Here is a 20,842-nt window from a genome sequence, read left to right as displayed (position 1 = left end):
GAAATTAAACGAGACCAATTTGGAGAATGGGAGAGCAGAGGTTGTTTGCCAACAGTTAAAGAAGTGTGCGTATTGTCTGATAGGAAAGGTTAAGTTCTAGCAGATGTCTTTCATAGACTGGACTTAGCACAGCTCATCGCACTAAAGTTGGGAAAGGCATTTATGTAGGTCAGCAGATTAGATTGTGAAATAACTGACATTAAATATTTGGAAGATTTCCATTTATGGCATCAATAGAGAGCTCTGACAAAGTTCTAATCTCAGTAAATCATAAAAACTAGGAGTTGGTGTACCTCGAGTAAATGAGTTTAAAATCCATAATTTACTGTTTTAAAATATTTTAAGTTATTTTCATCATAGAATGAAGTATATTCAAATTAATTTTAAAATAAAGTGTGAACTCTAGTTTATTGTGTAGTAAAATGTAACCTTTTTTAATGTGTTGGTGCTGGGATGAATCTGGAGTTAGTATTCTTTAAAGATAATTGGACTCATTTCCATTTCATTGGTAGAGGTGCTACGGTATGTATTCAGCTCATCGTTAGGGAGGAGTTTACTTTGGCATTTGAACTGAAAAGGAATTCGTGCCATTTCTATGCAACATTTTGAATTTGCTAATGAGAGAAAATAGGCCTATGTTTCTCACATCTTGGAAATTAAGAGCTAAAATTATGTTCCTGGCACATTAGTGGGATTAATGCAGTTTGCCTGGCAGATTGTGATACTAGCGCACAGGCAGGTATTCCCTGGTTTTCCCCATGCCTTGGGATGTTTTACTATTAAAGGCGTTATATAAATGTAAGTTATTAATTTTAAAAGCAGCTGGTGTGCTTCTGGAGTGATTTGCATTGGGCACTGGGAACGCAGGGGTTGGGATTTCCAAGGCAGTAGTAGAAATGTGTTGGTGCAGCTTAAAGTGGCACCTGTACTTCCTGTTGGCAGGAAAGTTTGAATTTGGGTATTTTGTGCTGAAATGAGGCAGGAGATTGGTAATGTCCATTGGGCAAGCTGGACCACACCAACTTGATCTATATTTTGTGTGCCTGATGCAGAGTGGAGTTTCAGCCTCTTGTCTGATAAATGTGTAGCATTTTTAATACTAGAGGAATTTCATAGTTTTTTAGTGACAGCTTTATGGTCCAGTACTGGTGACATTTGTTCACTCATTTCCTGTCTAAATTATTTTTCCGTTGTCATCTTAGTACAGAACACCAATTTATTATGACCGTTGTCTGCTTTGGTGCTTGGACTAGTACAAACAGGCCAACCTTGGCAAACCTCTTATGCAACGTGCTAAATCTTTTAAAATTCCTTGAGACTTTCTTCTTTCTAGGCTTTGGTAGATGTGAAATTTGCATATCTACTTCTGAAGTCTGAATTACTAGCATATATTTAAATTGAAGGCTCTTTTTCCATTGAAAATGCCCTTTTGTATTATCTGTGGCAATTAAGTAGTTAGTACATTTAATCTTAAAGGACTGTCCCAATATATTACTATTGCAATGTTATATAATTCATTAATCCTGTTAAACTCTGGAGGTCTTTTGGGAGAAGGTTTGGATCAGATTGCCATTGGAAAATGTCACTTTGCCCCAGTTTATGATCAGCACACATTTAATCTGTTGAATCTCTTTGTTTACCAAAACAGAATAGCTATAGTTTTGGATCCCAACCCCATTGCTAGTTACTGTATATAATTTACCAGGGCTTACCTGAAATCACTTCCACTTATTTGATTTTACTTTTTGAAGACTAGACAATTATTTAACATTGTTTTGGATTTTGTCGATTTTAAAAAGTCTCTAAATTATAAATGTTTTTATTTTCCTTCCATTAGTTTTCAGTGCTGATGTGGCTGCTCACGTATGTTGGTGCCTTGTTTAATGGGCTGACCCTGCTGATAATAGGTAAGTCTTTATTTGTACTTTGTGCTTGTATATTCTATTCCTCTTCTGTTCACTAAAGATGTGGCTCTATTTATTTACATTTGTCACATCTAACTTTAAAATCTTGCATTTATATTTTAACCAAGTATATGTATACTTTAAAACAAAATTGGGTGTTCCAACTCATCCATAAGAATGCTCTAAAATGAGAGCTGAAATAGTCCCAAAATGTAACGCTCCTACAGAAACCTATGATTCTCCTGTCACGGTATACAGTTGCCTCTTTTTGCCTCGTATCCTTCCTTGGAGACCATTCCAGCTACTAATCACTTCCATGTGAAGAAGTACTTACTGACATTGGTCCTGAGATTGCTTTTTTTTATCAGCTTGCAGTAGTGGTTTAACTTGGGGGAAAAAGTACTTTTGGATTAAAATTTTCTATTCAATTTAGTGGGCTGTATATTCTGATGCCTACGGGCTGTGTACACACCCCGTAGGGACCTCTGAAATGCTGGTTTCAGGCATGCCAAGCGCATGCACTGAAATCCGGCATTTCCGATCTGTTAAGAATGCTCTTGACAGATCGGACGCCTGCCCTAGAGAAGGGCCTCTGCGAGTGGATAGTTCCGCTTTCTGGAGAACCTCAGCCTGCAGAAAAGCCGTAGAGCTTACCCCTGCGTTCCCAGTGCCCAATGCAAATCGCTCCAGAAGCACACCAGCTGCTTTTAAAATCAATAACTTGCATTTATATAATGCCTTTTACCAGCATAAGAGTTGAAAGTTTAAAAAAATGTTTTCACTCATATTTATCATTTAAAAATACTTTTAAAAAAGTTTATTTTTAGCCCTGTTTTTAAAAAAAAAACTCTTCAAAAAATTTAATTTGGTTTAAAATATTGAATCTATTGTAATTTCAACTCCATTTTTTAAAATGTGATTTAAAAAAAAAATGATTTAATGTTTTGAAGTGGTTTTTGGGCTGATCTCCATTCATATATTTGACAGGTCTATCTGTTAAGTGTATGAAGGAGATTCCCTTCTCCTATTGGCTCCACATGGCCCAAGTGATCCCAGGGACGCTTGTGAACTGCATGTGCCTCTGGGATATGTGGTAAGTCCGTAGATTTTTCCCAGATCGGAGGCCTCCGCAAGCGGGAAGCCTCCGATTGGAAAACACGAGCCATTATCTTTTATACAGTTTCCTACTGATGCAGTAATTGTTGTGGTTAAAAATTTGAATTATCCAGTAATTTGAATTAAACAACTTTAAATTGAGATGTTGACTGTACATCTACAAGGTCCTCATATCATTTCAACAACAACTTGTATTTATATAGCGCCTTTAATGTAGTAAAACGTCCCAAGGTGCTGCGAATATTTTAAGACAAAATTTGACACCGAGTCGCAAGGATAAATTAGGGCAGGTGACCAAAAGCTTGGTCAAAGAGTTTGGTTTTAAGGAGCAACTTAAAGGAGGAAAGAGAGGTAGCGAGACAGAGGTTTAGGCAGTGAATTCCAGAGCTTAGGGCTTAGGCAAAAGAAGGCACGGCCACCAAAGGTTGAGTGATTATAAGCAGGGATGCTCGAGGGCAGAATTAGAGGAGTGCAGATATCTCTGGGGCTGAAGGAGATTAGAGATAGGATGGGGTGAAGGCTGACAGGTCCAGATTTTTCAAACTTCCTCTGGATTCCATCCTCTGGCAGTTGGGGCCTGCCTTGTAGCTCTTCTCTGCATAGCTTCCAGGGCTTGGATATTTCTTATCTCTGAGTAGAATTGAATGCACCATTTAAGATGTGCCTGGCCAAAGCACTGTACAGCTTCAGTCTGATGGCCTCAGATTTGAACTCTGCTGATTTGATAATGTAGGTCTGCATTCTGTTTGCTATAATTGCTGCTGTGTAACACCTGGCTTAAATTATGTCCATCAATCCCAAATCTCTGCCTCATCCGAGCTAGTTAAACATCGTTCATTATGTACCCCATTTTTCTTCCAGTATGGTAATACCTTGTATTCATCTCTCATTTCAACTGCTATAGTTTTCGCCTCTTGCAAATAGCATCTAGGTCTTTCTGCAATTCCCTACCACTTCACACCACCCTTCCAGTTTAGCATCAACTTCAATATTGGACAACCTATTTTGTGTTTCTGAATCATGTATGTACATAAAAACAGTACCAACCCCAGCACTGATTCTTGGGCACTCCACTCAGTATATTTTCCCAGCCCAACTTCACTCAATATCCCTGCCACTTCCTCTCCATCAATGCCTTGTCTCATTCCAAGTTGTATTTGGGTACCCATCACCTTGATCTTGTATTGCAGCCTTTCATCTGGAACTTTAAGTTTTCTTTAAGTCTGTGTACTATGCCATAGAACTCCAATGCCCATTTTGGCTGTCACTACCTCAGGGGAAAAAAAAATGCAAGAGTTGGTCAGGTAGAATCTGCCCCTTCTGAAACTGAATTGACTCACCATTATTTTCGTACATGCTGCCCTTTGGCGACGCCATCTACAGACATGGGTTAGCTTTCACATGCAAGCTGATGACACAATTCTACCCCTCCACTGATTCTTGATTTCACTACCTTTGTGCTATCAGACTGCTTGTCTGACATCCAGTTTTGGTTGATTAGCAAATTCCTCTAGTTAAACCATGGGAAAATCAAAGACATTGTCTGCAGCCCTGCCACCAACTCCAGTTCTCTCCCTGGCCACTGGCTCGGGTTGAACCAGAATGTTCAAAACTTTGGTTCCCTATTTGACCCGAAACTGAGCCACTGACTCCAGCTCCACTCAAACAAAGACCGCATCTGCCTGTAACTTGGCCCATCTGCCACTGAAACCCTAACCATGCTTTTGTCACCTCCAGACCTGACTCTTCCAATGTGTTTTTCTGGCTGGCCCTCATCCTCCATAAGCTTCAGAACTCTGCTGCCTGTATTCTATATCCAGTCTTTTGTCCATCATCCCTGTTCTTGCTGCTCTGTCCTAGTTCCCCAAGGCCTCAACTTTAAAATTCTCATCCTTGTCTTTTAAATCTCGTTTGTTGCGTTGCCTTGCCCCTCCCTACCTTTTGAACTCCTCCCTCCAGTGTTACAAACCATCTTTCTTCCCCCGCCCCCCCCCCCCCGGCATCTCATTTCCTCTGACCCCAACCTCTTGTGCAAGCCCTGTCATCAGCTGCCTAGATCCCATGCTTTGGGATTTCTTTCCTACACCCCTCTGCCTTTCTAGCTCTCCCTCCTCCTCGGACCTTTTTAAAACTCTGCTGTATGGCCAAGCTTTTCATCACCACTCCTAATACCTCCTTGGTCGCAGTGTCAATTTTTTCCCAAGCTTCCCTGTGGTGCCTTGGGATGTTTTTTGATGTTGAAGACACTATATAAATGCAAGTTTTAGTTGTCTTCCAGATCGGGGCCAGGGTAGTTTTCTAGAAGCAAAATTGTTTATTTTTGGGGGAGGGCTTTTTGAATATTTTTTGTTTTCCTTAGACTATTTAATAAGAGTAATATTCTGGAACCCAGCCCCAATTAGTTTTGGTTGGCTGCAATTGGCATAAATCTATCAGGATAGTTTTACCAGATTGTCTACTTGTGTGGCTTTGCTCAAAGTGTAGAAATTCAAAGATTGTTTCTTTGTGGTGCCTGGATATTGATAACAGAACACCAAAATCTTGTGTTCGTGCAGCTCCTTTCCCATCTTCATTACCTGCTAGGTGAGAAACATAAATAGTTCTACATAATTCTATTAGGAAAAAGCTAAATGGATTCTACCTCTGGTCCATTAAAGCAACAAAAATCTCAATTGACTTTTCCCAGTTGCACAGGTTATATTACCTTGTGGGGGTGAAAAGGTATGTGTAACCTAACTTGGGAGAATGAAGGCCAGTTGTATAAAAATGTCTAGTTTTACTTCCATGACCATGGGATGAGGTGCCTTGTCTCCATGTCACTACTTTGTGCAACAGCAGTGCTGATGGTACTTACTGAGAAAGAACTGTTAAATCTCACCTAAAATAAGTTTATCAAATTTAAGAGTTAAGTTGAAATGTAAATTGAATTAGCAACAGTCTTAAGAGCATCTGACTTGTCTGGATTGAGGCTTATGTTCTGACTTCCTTAGGAGTCAATTTTGCAGTTCTTTTCTAGAGGTGCTAAACTGACCAGAGGGGGATCCTGTCTAAATTATTCTAGTATGTCTTTTCAAGGAGCTATAAAGTTGGTATCTGTATCTGAATTATACCACACTGTTACCTGAAGAAGATAATGTAAAATTGGGGCAGAAATTACTGAGGATTAGAAATCTTTCTGTAAGGAAGAAAAAAAAATTATGCAATGAATATATTTGTACAAGTGGCTGTATTTTTTTTTTAACTGGCTTCAGGTTTTTAACATGCTATTTATTAAAGTATTATATACTGAAAGATTGATTTTTATTTACCTGTAGCTCTGGTAGCAGTTTTCAGCATTCCTGTTGTTTATGAAAGACACCAGGTAAGTGTCAGAAATTCATGTATGTTTTAGTGCCTCCCCTTTCTCCTACAGCAGGAGTGTGAAACTCAGTTTAGATTGTTGGCCTGATCTGACATCTTGGCGTGGGCCATAGTACACACTAGGGGATAAATTGATGTGTTTTGCCTATATTTTGGGTATAAAACGGGTTCAGTGTATACCAATAGCGCGAGGTCTTGCACCTAATCTGCGCTGGTGGCATGACTGCCACCATATTGGTCCTTACTGTTTAGGCATCCCTGACAGCCAGCTGAAATCGGCATTGGATCAATATAAATATGCAAAGAATACACCTATTTTAGGACTCTGCTGCAAAATGAGTGGAAAAACTAGGTAGAGCATGTGCTGTGCAAGCTCAGACTAGTTTTCAGTTCTACAGCAGCTTAAACAATGGTCCTTTTGAAGAGACCACTGAAGAAATGATGGGGAAAGTTTTTTACTTCCCCTTCTGTGGAGTGTGGAGGAGCAGGAGTGCTCCTCCCAACTCTATAGGCTGTCAACTAGTGGGAAGGATAAAGAGGAGCAAATTTGCAGGGAAATTAGAAAGATGCAAGAACTAGAGTGATAATGGGGGACTTCAACTATCCTAATATAGACTGGGATAGTAATACTATAAAGGGCAGAGCGGGGGAAGATTTCTGAAGTGTGTGTTCAGCAGAACTTGATCAGTATGTTTCTGGCCCAACGAGGAATTGCTGGATCTGGTTTTGGGGAATGAGGTGGGTCAAGTAGAGCAAGTGTTAGGGGAACATTTAGGGAACAGTGATCAGAGTATCGAGGTTTAGATTAGCTATGGAAAAGGACAGGGAGCAAGCTAGAGTAAAAATACTTTAATTGGAGGAAAGCCAATTTCAGTGGGTTGAGAATGAATCTGGCCCGGGTAAATTGGAATCAAAGATTGGCAGGCAAAACTAATCAAACAATGGGCTGCTTTTAATGAGATGGTTTGGGTACAGTCACGGTACATTCTCACAAGGGGGAAAGGTGGGGCAACCAAAGCCAGAGCTCCCTGGATGACGAAAGGGATAAAGAGTAAGATGAAGCAGAAAAAGGGGGTGTATGACAGATGTCAGGTTAAGAATACAAGTGAGAACCAGGCTGAATATAGAAAGTTCAGAGGGAAAGTGGAAAAAGGAAATAAGGGAGGCAAAGAGAGAGTATGAGAATAGATTGACCGCTAACATAAAAGGGAACCCAGAAGTCTTCTATAGGCATATAAATAGTAAACGGGTAGTAAGAGGAGTGGTGGGGCCGATTAGGGACCAAAATGGAGACCTATGCGTGATGGCTGAAGTACTAAATGTGTACTTTGCATCTGTCTTTACCAAGGAAGAAGATGCTGCCGAAGTCGTAGTGAACGAGGAGGTAGTTGGGATACTGGATGGGATAAAAATTGATGAGGAAGGAAGTACTAGAAAGGCTGGTTGTACTTTAAAGTAGATAAGTCACCAGGACCGGATGGGATGCATCCTAGGATGCTGAGGGAAGTAAAGGTGGAAATCGCGGAGGTACTGGCCATAATCTTCCAATCCTCCTTGGATACGGGGCTGGTGCCAGGGACTGGAGAATTGCAAATGTTACACCCTTAGTCAAAAAAGGATGCACGGATAAACCCAGCAACTACAGGCCAGTCAGTTTAACCTCGGTAGTGGGGAAACTTTTAGAAACTATAATCCGGGCCAAAATTAAGTCACTTGGACAAGTATGGATTAATTTAAGGAAAGCCAGCACAGATTTGTTAAAGGCAAATCTTGTTTGACTAATTTGATTGAGTTGTTTGAGGTAACAGAGGGGGTTGATGAAGGTAATGCGATTGATGTGGTGTACATGGACTTCCAAAAGGCGTTTGATAAAGTGCCACATAATAGGTTGAAGCCCATGGAATAAAAGGGACAGTGGCAGCATGGATATGAAATTGGCTAAGTGACAGGAAACAGGGTAGTGATTGATTTTTTTTTCAGACTGAAGGAAGGTACACAGTGGTGTACCCCAGGGTTCGGCACTAGGACCACTGCTTTTCTTGATGTATATTAATGACTTGGACTTTGGTGTACAGGGCACAATTTCAAAATTTGCAGATGACCCAGAACTTGGAAGTACAGTGCACAGTGAGGAGGATAGACCTAGAAGATAGGAGCAGGAGTGGCCATTCGGCCCCTCGAGCCTGTTCTGCTATTTAATGAGATCATGGCTGATCATCCAAATTCAGTACCCTGTCCCTGCTTTCTCCCCATATCCCTTGATCCCTTTAGCCTTAACCAATATATCTAACTCCTTGAATATATTTAATAAGTTTAGCCTCAACTGCCTTCTGTGGTAGAGAATTCCACAGTTTCACCACTCTCTGGGTGAAGAAATTCCTTCTCATCTCAGTCCTAAATGGCTTATCCCTCCTTATCCTTAGACTGTGACCCCTGGTGCTGGACTCCCCTGCCATCAGGAACATCCTTCCTGCATCTAGTCTGTCTAGTCCTGTTAGAATTTTATAAGTTTCAATGAGATCCCCTCTCATTCTTCTAAACTCTAGCAAATATAAGCCTAATCGACCCAATCTCTCCTCGTACGTCATTCCTGCCATCCCAGGTATCAGTCTGGTGAATCTTCGCTGCACTCCCTCCATGGCAAGAACATCCTTCCTCAGATAAGGCGACCAAAACTGCGCACAATACTCAAGATGTGGTCTCACCAAGGCCCTGTACAATTGCAGCAAGACATCCTTGCTCCTGTACTCAAATCCTCTCGCTATGAAGGCCAACACCATTTGCCGCCTTAACTGCCTGCTGCACCTGCATGCTTACCTTCAGCGACTGGTGCACAAGGACACCCAGGTCTTGTTGCACTTCCCCCTTTTCCCAATCTATTGCCATTCAGATAATCTGATTTCCTGTTTTTGCCACCAAAGTGGATAACCTAGCATATATCCACATTGGGCAGATGCAGTATAATCACCCAACCTGTCCAAATCATACCGAAGTTTCTCGGCATCTTCCTCACAGCACACATGCCCACCCAGCTTTGTGTCGTCTGCAAACTTGGAGATATTACATCTAGTTCCCTCGTCTAGATCATTAATATATATTGTGAATAGCTGGGGTCCTAGCACCGATCCCTGCGGTACCCCACTAGTCACTGTCTGCCACTCGGAAAAAGACCTGTTTATTCCAACTCTTTGCTTACTGTCTGCCAACCAGTTCTCTATCCAAGTCAGTACCTTACCCCTAATCCCATGTGCTTTAACTTTGCACACCAATCTCTTATGCGGGACCTTATCGAAAGCCTTCTGAAAGTCCAAATACACCACATCCACTGGTTCTCCCTTATCTATTCTACCAGTTACATCCTCAAAAAATTCCAGTAGATTAGTCAAGCATGATTTACCTTTTGTAAATCCATGTTGACTTTGTCCTATCCTGTCACTGTTTCCAAGTGCTCTGCTATTACATCTTTTATAATGGACTCTAGCATTTTCCCCACTACCGATGTCAGGCTTCCCGTTTTCTCTCTACCACCTTTTTTAAATAGTGGGGTTACATTAGCTATCCTCCAATCCATGGGAACTGTTCCAGAGTCTCTAGAATTTTGGAAGATGACCAGCAATGCATCTACTATTTCTAGGGCCACTTCCTTAAGTACCCTAGGATGTAGATTATCAGGCCCTGGGGATTTATCGGCCTTCAATCCTGTCAATTTCCCTAACACCATTTCCCTACAAATACTAATTTCATTCAATTCCTCCATCTCATTAGACCCTATGTTCCCCAACATCTCTGGATGGTTATTTGTGTCCTCCTTTGTGAAGACAGAACCAACGTATGTATTTAATTGGTCTGCCATTTCTTTGTTCCCCATTATAAATTCCCCTGATTCTGACTACAAGGGACCTACGCTTGACTTCACCAATCTTTTTCTCTTCACATATCTATAGAAGCTTTTAGTCAGTTTTTATGTTCCCTGCAAGCTTACGCTCATTCTATTTTCCCCCTCTTGATTAATCCCTTTGTCCTCCTTTGCTGAATCCTAAACTGCTCCCAATCCTCAAGTTTGCTGCTTTTTCTGGCCAATTTATATGTCCTCTCCTTGGATGTTATGCTATCCCTAATTTCCCTCGTTAACCACGGTTGAGTCACTTTTTAAATTTTTTTTATGCCAAACAGAGATGAACAAATTCTGTAGTGATAGACTTCAAGAAGACATAGACAGGCTGGTGGAATGGGCGGACACGTGGCAGATGAAATTTAACACAGAAAAGTGTGAAGTGATGCATTTTGGAAGGAAGAACGAGGAGATGCAATATAAACTAAAGGGTACAATACTTAAGGGGATACATGAACAGAGACCCTTGGGGGTATATATGCACAAATCGTTGAAGGTGGCAGGGCAGGTTGAGAAAGTGGATAAAAAAGTATCTGGGATCCTGGGCTTCATTAAATAGAGGCATAGAATACAAAAGCAAGGACATTATGATGAACCTTTATAAAACACTGGTTCGGCCTCAACTGGAGTATTGTGTCCAATTCTGGGCAGCACACTATAGGAAGGATCTGAAGGCCTCAGAGGGTGCAGAAAAGATTTACAAGAATGTTTCCAGGGAGATGACGGACTTCAGTTACGTGGATAGAATGGAGAAGCTGGGGTTGAGCTCCTTAGAGCAGAGAAGGTTGAGAGGAGATTTAATAGGTGTTCAAAATCATGAGGGGTCTAGACAGAGTAGATAGAGAAACTGTTCCCATTGGCGGAAGGGTCGAGAACCAGAGGACACAGATTTAAGATGATTGGCAGAAGAACCAAAGGCGACATGAGGAAAAACCTTTTTACGCAGCGAGAGGTTAGGATCTGGAATTCACTGCCTGAGAGGGTAGTGGAGGCAGATTCAGTTGTGGCTTTCAAAGGGAATTGGATAAAAACCTGAAGGAGAAAATTCTTACAGCTACGGGGAAAAGGTGGGGGAGTGGCTCTAGCTGAAGTGCTCTTGCAGAGAGCTGGCACGGGTTCGACAGGCCAAATCGCCAAATGTTGTAACCATTATATGATTCTAAGAACAGAGTGTTCTCCTGGTGTCTTGGTTAACATTGCCTCCAACCCCCAGTGATGCTAAAAGCAGATCATCTGATCAGTCACTTCATTAACATTTGTGGTAAAGTGGCTGCCACAATTGCCTACATGGTCACACTTCAAAAGCATTTAGTTGTTTGAAGCATTTTGAGATGCGACAGTGTTACAGATGTAAAAAATGTTTTATTTAGAGTTGAAAACTTGTATAGATCATACCCATACTTTCAAATGTTGACATTACAAACAATCTGGTGAAAATGGCACTGGGTTATTTTACATAATGTGCAGCTAATGGGATCAATTTTTTTTGGAGGGACTGGTGGGGGAGAGAAAGTATAGATGTAGATGGATAAAATTGGTAGATTCACTCTTCAATAGTCTTGGGCTTGAAATTGAGGTTTGGTGATTTGTACAGCTGTCTTGGCTGTTCCTCATTTTCACTACCACCCAAAAAATTGTGTGTATATATGTGCTAGGTTTTCAGGAGTATAGGTATTAAAAGTAGAATGCCACAACAATGAAGCCCTATTAAACAAGTACCTGATAATGAATAGTTTCCTTAAATTGGTAAAAACACTGCATTAATCCTCTCCTGAGTCCCATGACATTCAAATGAATTTAGTTGATAGTGAGTTCCAACCTCCTGATTAGCATGTTGCATTTCAGTTAGTGTGATGATCTACCATGTGCTGTTGCTACTGGATAGGTCATTTTTAACTCTGGAAGAGTTTCTGTCTGCAAGAAACAACTAATACTTTATAATATATGCATACCAGCTATATTATCCCCTGCCGTCTCATCAACAACGGTAATATTGCATTTCTTGATGAATTTATTTCTTTTGATTAATGTTGAAATCTGTTATTTAGGTACTGACTTTTATTAAACTACTCAAGCTAAATGGCTCTTGAGAACTTGCTTTTCCCCATATTCCCAGCATACACCTGGTCACTAACCATATTACTGTATGTTTTGAGTGACAATGAGCTGCTGAAGTAAGATTTTCTATTATCTTAAGCTGGAAATTTTCTCTGGCCCTCATTGAGGTCTTCAAAATTAATGGTGGTGATCCTTGAATTCTGAGAGATAACTGAATTTGCTGAGAATACAAGTATGCTGCTTTTGCTTTTAAGCAGTTCTGTATTTAAGTCTGATCTGGTTGTTGCAGTATCTACTCTCCTATTTGTATGCAAGGCAACTGTTCATGGGTAGTTTTGCACATGAATGAATGGCTTTGCTATTTTTCCCCAAACCTTCCTCTAATGTCAAAGTGGCCTGTACATGATAATGAAGAAACTGTTGCTGGCCTGTACAGGAAGACTGGGATCAGCTGGAGCCATTTACCCATGCTGTGAGGCATCCCACAGAATTATATTAAATATATGAATACACATTTACCTGTTTTTATTTCCTCTTTAGGCTCAAATTGATCATTACATAGGGATAGCAAGTAAGCAGATTAGAGAGGTCACTACTAAGTAAGTATACAAAGCATTTGGGAACACCATTTATGTGGCAGCTATGTTGCTTTTTTAGTACTGTGGTTAAGCAATGCCCTGTTTTCTTTCTGGCCATTGGTTCCTTCGATTTTATATATAGATCTAATATATAGTAACTTCCCATCTCTAGGAGGTTGTTGCCTTGCAAAATATGCATATAGCACTAATGTTCATATCTGCTAAATCCAAGGGAAATTGAGCAGTTATCTTCAGAAAATGCATTTGTAGAACTCTAGTGCAGTGTTGATCTTGCACATGAGAAAATGCTTGTGTAATTTGGAAAAGTCCTCTATACAGGTTTGGTATGTTCCTGAGTGATTATTAAACATATCCCTCACATTTTGATTTTAGCTGTGCTGTAAATAGCATTTGTATGTATTTTGGGATATTAACAATTCCATAACTTAGTTGCTTTCTGTGTTGCACAGTTTGAAAAGATGGTAATGTATTAGGATTTGAGTTAATTGAATTTGATATGCTGCAATGAAATGGTTCTGGTAAAAATAGATCCATTCAAGTCATTTGTTATGCCATGAACTGTTTTCTTTTGGGGCAGATGTTTAGGGCTCTTAAGGGCAGTTCTTAGGCTTGCAAGTTGCTGTAATGGTGTGGTTCCTATGCCCTTTCAGTAATCCATAATTTCTCCATGTAATCAACTTTTCATAACCTTCGTGAGCAATTGTGTAGTTGTAACAGTGTGCAGCCTGATTTGGAACACTTTCAGCTTGTCTGCACCATTGAAGAGATCTGCATCCATCTTGTTGAAATTCTTGGCATCAGTTTTATCATTATTAGATTGACTTGTACCAGTTCATATGCTGTTCAGTAGCCTAGTTGTCCCTTGCAGAGGATGTTGCAAAAGTTACTTTTGTTTTTAATGCAACAGTGGCATTGAATAGTCCTGTAATATGAAATGTTGTTATACAAGGGTTGAACACATTTCTTATTGGATGCTTTCCCAGTACTCCTCGTTAGGTTGATGCATATGAAAGATCTTTTATATTGCTCTAATGCTCTTCTAGGGTCACCAGCAGTTTAATTAAAAGAAAATACATTTCTGGCCACCAGCCATGTTAAATTTACCAAGTTTACTTTGCTATTGCAGGTAGCTGAGCGAGACCTGTGCGTTGGGAGCCAGCAGCACGAAGTGCAAAAGCATGTGCTAATGCTGCTTTTATATTGTGGTATGAATTGTTGCAGTTACATATAGCATAGGGCTATTATTTTGTGTTCAACCATCATTTGTTTGGGAAAAGCTATACAGCCCATACCTTGAACGTAATGTCAGTTGTGTCAAATGAATTGGGATCTGTGTGGCTTGAACAATCAGTACTATTCTCTGGCTGCATCTTCACTCTACTATTTTCTGAACCATCCTTTTGGAGACTCGGGTTGTGTTTGGCCTGTGGTGCCAATTATTGGTTTAAAATAGTATCTGGTGCAGGGATTAGCCTAGCTTACTTTAAAGTCGGGCTGCTTATGGTTTTTGAATGTGCTGATTTTTTGTGCATAATTATCTTGAGTCATAATATTTACACATTTTGTCAATGCCCAAGCTTTGTTGTTCAGTTTGTTGTATATGTTTTAAAGCATGAATTGCAAGTCTACTGCATCTGCTCCATATGCATGGAATTCAGAAATTTTGACTGTCTGGTTTACATCCTCCATGATTAGACTTGGCTCCATAATGTCCACAGCTTTAAGCAAGAGGAACTGCAATTTCAGAATTTTTTTTGTTCCCATTTATGAATGTGTATTAAAACCATACCTGATGTGCATCTAGTTTGCTTAGCCTTTGTTTGTCTAAACTTTTAATTTTTGCATTCGTTTTTGGCATAAATATTTAATCATGACTACTGATGTAATGGAGCAGGCTAGTATTTATAACATTAATCTTTTTCAAAAGTGAAATATGGGAAAATTATGAAGCATACATCAATTTAATTCTTTGTATTTTAGGATTCAAGCTAAAGTTCCTGGTCTGAAGAGGAAAACGGAGTAAAGGAGCCTGTCCTGTGCTTCATGGCATGTTGTCTGCTGGGCTGTCACTTGGATTGTCACAGGGAGGGTTGGGAAGAACAAAATAGCCTTGGAACTGCAGTGTAATTTGCAAATCTTTTCCATTTTGGTAGTAACAGAAACAGTGTTTAACTGTAGTCTATTTCATGATCCATTATATCACAAATACTAATGTGTAAGAAGTTTGAATTCAGTTTATTTATCTCATTTGGTACAGAGAACACTGGTTTGTATTAAAGATTTGAGAAGCTGTACATTGCACTTGTCAGGGGTAGTGTCTTTACTATGTGAAAACAAATCATGGTGCAGTTGGAGCTTTTGGTATTCCCTGTCCCCAGTTTGCACACTGTTTGTAGAATCTATGCTGTGAGGTTGGTGCAAATTTCTAACCCCATGCGCTCAAAATATTTACTGTACCATTGTAGTGAAATTTGAGGTCTTGCTTTTCTGACTAAAACCCTTCGCTGTATTAAGATTTTACTGTTTTAACAATTACCCAGTTAGTGTTTCACCTAAGCTTAAGGAGTTGATGTGAGTAACTCCGCAGTGCTTGACATTTCAGAGTTAACTGAATTTTAAAGATGGAGCCACAGCACTGAAGCATACAGTAAGAGATATATATATATTCCATAAAATTAAAATATCTCTGCATAAATGTACAAGTCATCAAACTTTCATCTGTGTAGCAAGAAATGTATGAACACACCTATAGCAACATTTTATCTGTACTTCTGATTATTTGTGGACTGAATATCTAATGCCAATGCTACAAATAAATGTAACTTGGAAATTTCAAGCATTGTTTGATGCACAAATGTGAGAATGAACATTGCATTGTAAATGAATTGGGCTCGGGCTTTGGTCTGGGGAATGCATTGTGAAATAAAAGAATAAATAAAGCTTACAGACAAAATATGGACTTGGTGTGTGAACCATAGAAATTTACAGCACAGAAGGAGGCCATCTGGCTAATTATGTCTACGCTGGCTCTTTACTAAGGTAATCCAAAATTAATACCACTGCCCTGCACACTCATAGCCCTGTAGCTTTCTCTGCTTTTAAGGGAAAACTGGATAAATATTTGAAACAATGATTTCTAACTGGACGACAACTAGAGGCAATGTATTCCATGCTCCAATAAATAAAGAATATGCATTTTATATAGCGCGTTTCACGACCTCGACACCCAAAGTGCTTTTCAACACTTTTGAAATGTAGTCACTTGTATTGTAGGAAACTCGGCAGCCAATTTGTACACAGCAAGGTCCCACAAACAGCAATGTGATGATGACTAGATAATCTCTTGTGTGATTTTGGTTGCAGGAACAATATTGGCCAGGACACGGGATAGTGCCATGGGATCTTTTACGTCCACCCGAGAGGGCAGACGGAGCCGCAGTTTATCGTTTCATCCAAAAGGCGGCACCACAGACAGAGCAGCACGCCCTCAGTACTGCACTTGTGTCAGACTAGATTATGTGTTCCTGTCTCTGGAATGGGACTTCAACCCACAACCTTCAGACTCTAGAGATGAGCCGCAGCTGACGCCAACAACAAAATAATTTCTTCCAACCCCTCTTGTTGCTTAATTTTCAATTGCTAACCTCTCATCATTGACCCCCCCCCCCCCCAACCAGAGCAAATAGTCTTTCTCCTTTCATTTGTATCAAAACTCTTGGTAATTTTAAACTTTTATTAAATATCCGCTAGACCGTCTCTGCCCCAGTGGAAGTAGTCCCAGTATCCCAAGCTCCTCCATGTAACTGATTGATTTCCCATGCCTGTCATTATCCTGATAACCTGTGTTCAGTGTACTCTAATGGAGTGCCCCAATTGCACAGCATGCTATAACTCTGGCATTAGCAGTATTGTTTTTGAACTCTATACCTTAAGTTTGACTTTTTCTACCTGTACTTACACTTTCAGGGAATTATGCAGTTGAACACTCGGCTCACTGTTCATCCACACCCTCAAGTTTCTTTCCATTAGCTGTATACTCCTATTTTTTTTCTATCCCAAAATACATTCCCTCACACTTATCCATATTAAAGTGCATCTGCTACCTCTTATTAAAACTTCCAAGGTTTATGGGACCAATTCTCAAACAAAGTTTGACACCAAGCCACATGAGATATTAAGCTAGGTAACCAAAAGCTTGGTCAAGGAGGTAGATATTCAGCTGGAGAGGTTTAGGGAGGGAATTCTTGAGTTTGGGGCCTAGGCAGCTCGAGGCATGGTAGGATGAAGAATATCAGATGGGCAAGAAACCAGAATTGGAGGAGCGCAAAGATCTCTGAGGATTGTAGGGCTAGAGGAGGTTACAGTTATAGGGAGGGCGAGAGCCTGGCAGGATTTGAAAAATGGATGATGATTTTAAAATTGAGGTTGTTGGACTGGGAGCTAATGTAGGCCAGCGAGCATAGGTGAATGGGACTTGGTGCAAGTTAGCATACGGGTAGCAGAGTTTTGAGCTCAAGTTTATGGAGGGTGTAAGGTGAGGGGTTGGCCAGGAGAGCATTGCAATAGTCATGTCTAGAGGTAACAAGGGTATGGATTCAGCAGCAGATGAGCTGAGGCAGGGGTGAAGTAGGTGGTATTGGTGGTGGAGGATTATGGGTTTGGCCAGCTCATGGTCAAATAGGACACCACGGTTGCAAAGTCTGGTTTAGCCTCAGTCAGTGGCCAGGGAGAGGGATGGAGTCTGGTAGGTAACTGTAGGGGGGACTGAACATACTGGCTTTGGTCTTCCCAATATTTAGTTGGAGAAAATTGTGGCTCATCCAATATGGACAACCAGTGTGACAAATCAGGCAATCAAGGGGTCATGAGAGGTGATGGTGTGGTAGAGCTGGATGTCATCAGTGTACATGTGAAACCTGATGTGTTTTCAGATGATTTTGCTGAGGGGCAGCATCTAGATGAGAAATAGGAGGCCAAAGATAGATCCTTTGGGGACTACAGAAGTAATGGTGTGGGAGCAGGAAGAGAAGCTATTGCAGGTAATTCTCTGACTACAACTGGATAGGAATGGAATTGGGTGAGGGTAATCCCACGCAGCTGGATAACGGAGGAGGATGGTGTGTTTAACAGTCAAAGGCTGCAGACAGGTCGAGAAGGATAAGGATGCATAGTTTACCCGTCACACAGGATGTAATTTGTGACTAAGGGCTGTATCAGTCCGGTGGGAGTGGTTGGAAACTTAATTGGAGGGGTTCCAACATGATGTAAGGGGCCCCAACACAGCCTGGTGGAGCATTGCCACAGCTTTACAGTCTGAGAAATTTCCTCTTACACCTTTGCTTTCTGCCTCCCACAATTTCTTTATCCATGTGTTCTTAATTTTGTTGCAGATCTCATAGTACCTTTTAAAATGCATACAAGCTTCATCTCCTTTATCCTTTGTTACCTTTCAATGAATACTATTAGATTGGTCAAGCAGCAGTTTAGAAATAATCTTGTTGATCCTGAGTAAACCCAGTTTCTCCAAGTACCTAATTTCTTCCTGTAGTATAGGTGGTCGTCTTCTTCTTGTGTCCACGGACAGTCTATACATAGCCCAGCCAGAACTGGACACATTTTTGCGCCTTGTTGGATTCGGCAAGATCTGCAACAGTGCAGGGTTCCTCTAACGATGGGCATTGCAGGAGATGTTGCATAGTCTGTGCCTCAGTTCCACATTCACAAGTTGTTGGGCTGGTTGAATATCCCCATTTGCTTAGTGACACCTTTGAGCAACCTACACTGGTCCTAAGTCTGTTAAGGCACTTCCAGATTGCCCAGTTGCAATTAGCTCCTGGGGGAAGGCTTTCATCAGGTAAAATTTGCATTAGTAGCACTGAGGGGAGAGGCCCAATCTGCTGACTGTCAGCAAATGCTGTCAAAATGCTAACCGTCAGTGTGAAACAGTGATGGTTGGCATATACATTTTCCTGCATACTCTCTAACGGGCATCTCACGTAAACTGAACCCCAACCCAAATCCTTTGCTCATACACTCGCCTTGTATACTCACTCAGATGTAGACGTTCTCATTCATACAATCGCAGTTCTCTTGCAAACTCTGGCGGAATATGGTATAGCTCATTAAACTCCTTCAAAATGAACAGGAAGGGGATAAAATGGAAGTTATTAAAAATGTATATGAGAAAAATGATGATTGCACCAGGAACAAAGAATTTTTTTAAATTGGGTTATTCATTAAGAATTTGATGTGGGTCTAACTAGGTTTATATTACAATATATTGGTTTATTACCTTTTCTATGCATGAAGTAAACAGATTAGCAACTTCCTTCAAAACTACTGCACTATAAAAATGTATTTGTCCTCCTTGCCTCCAACTCTTCAAAACTTTAACTGACACTGCATATTGTAATTAAACATTACAACCATGCCACTGTTAAATTGCCAAAAGGAAAAGTTCCTGATATCCACCCAGTTGACAAAAGTAAATATACCTTGGGTTAATCTAAACATTGATGGCACCAGCAAAAGTCTCATGAAGCAGGAACATGGACCTTTGGAGGATTTAATCCTTATTAAACATGGAGGGTGAAATTCTTCTATGGCGATAGTGCATGTGACCCCTGGTTCTGGTCTTCCCAGCTATCGGGAACATCCTTCCTGCATTTAGTCTGTCTAGTCCTGTTAGAATTTTATAAGTTTCAATGAGATCCCCTCTCATCTAAACTCCAGTGAGTATAAGCCCAATCTCTCCTCCTACGTCATTCCTGCCATTCCAGATATCAGTCTGGTGAATCTTCGCTGCACTCCCTCCATGTCAAGAACATCCTTCCTCAGATAAGGCGACCAAAACTGCACACAATACTCCAGATGTGGTCTCACCAAGGCCTTGTACAACTGCAGCAAGACATCCTTGTTCCTGTACTCGAACCCTCTCACTACGAAGGCCAACATACCATTTGCCGCCTTAACCGCCTGCTGCACCTGCATGCTTGCCTTCAGCGACTGCTGCACAAGGACACCCAGGTCTCGTTGCACTTCCCCTTCTCCCAATCTAGTATCGTTCAGGTAATCTGCCTTCCTGTTTTTGCCACCAAAGTGGATAACCTCGCATTTATCCACATTATACTGCATCTGCCCAATCACCCAACCTGTCCAAATCATACTGAAGTTTCTCGGTATCCTCCTCACAGCACACACGCCCACCTAGCTTTGTGTCGGCTGCAAACTTGGAGATATTGGCCCAGAAATTCGGGTCGGGGGCTTCCCGCGGGTGCAAGCCCCCGACCTGCACTTATCTTGCGCGCCGGCCGTTGAGCTGTAGGGCCCTGTGGAATTCCGATCCGGGGACTGGCCCAGCTGCCGGCGCGCAGTGCTTGCATATCCCAGGGGCGCAGTTAGTTCAATGCGTGCCCTGGGATCACGTGGGCCATGGGCAGCCAATCGGAGCAGGGAATGCTCCATTCATAAGTCTGACAGGAAGTGCTGTCAAGACTTATAAATACTACGGCCCCAAAATAGCACTAAACCTTCAAATAATTTTTTTTAAATCACATTTTTTAAATAAACTGTAAATTACATGAAATAACTATTTTAAACAATGATTTAAATTTCTGAAAAAAATAATTTTATATTCTAACGGGGCTAAAAATAAACTTATCTTGCTTTAAAGTATTTAAAAATAATAAACCTGTGGAAAAATGTTTTAATTTTAATTAATTCACCACTTACCTTGTAAAAAGGAAGCCTTACGCCTGCTTTTTATATTTCTAAATTCTGCAGACTTACCCTCACGGAAAAACCTGTAAAAAAAAAACGAAGTTTGATGCTCACGCGCAGCCTCCCCCGTGCACACTATCGACCTCTTGGTTCAGAGGAACGGAAGTGCTGGTTTCCCGCGCATGCGCAGTGCC

The 20,842-nt window shown here is 40.9% G+C and overlaps 1 protein-coding gene across 3 annotated transcripts in view; it reads left to right on the top strand.

Annotated features, from left to right (window-relative positions):
* Window positions 1–15,882, top strand: part of LOC147121211 (uncharacterized) — a 93,203-nt gene extending 77,321 nt beyond the window's left edge. For all 3 annotated transcript variants that reach the window (XM_085981355.1, XM_085981357.1, XM_085981356.1), the window contains 4 exons: window positions 1,838–1,907; window positions 6,335–6,381; window positions 12,871–12,929; window positions 14,910–15,882. In XM_085981355.1, coding sequence (XP_085837481.1) covers window positions 1,838–1,907; window positions 6,335–6,381; window positions 12,871–12,929; window positions 14,910–14,952 — 219 coding nt within the window. In that variant the 3' untranslated portion in view covers window positions 14,953–15,882. The remainder of the gene's footprint in view (window positions 1–1,837; window positions 1,908–6,334; window positions 6,382–12,870; window positions 12,930–14,909) is intronic.
* The last annotated feature ends 4,960 nt before the right edge of the window (window positions 15,883–20,842 follow it).

The sequence above is a fragment of the Somniosus microcephalus genome, chromosome 3 (assembly GCF_052327205.1).
Source record: "Somniosus microcephalus isolate GS21.2 chromosome 3, FLI_Smic_1.0, whole genome shotgun sequence".
NCBI classification, from domain to species: Eukaryota; Metazoa; Chordata; class Chondrichthyes; order Squaliformes; family Somniosidae; genus Somniosus; species Somniosus microcephalus.
This window is presented reverse-complemented; position numbering and strand designations above follow the sequence as displayed.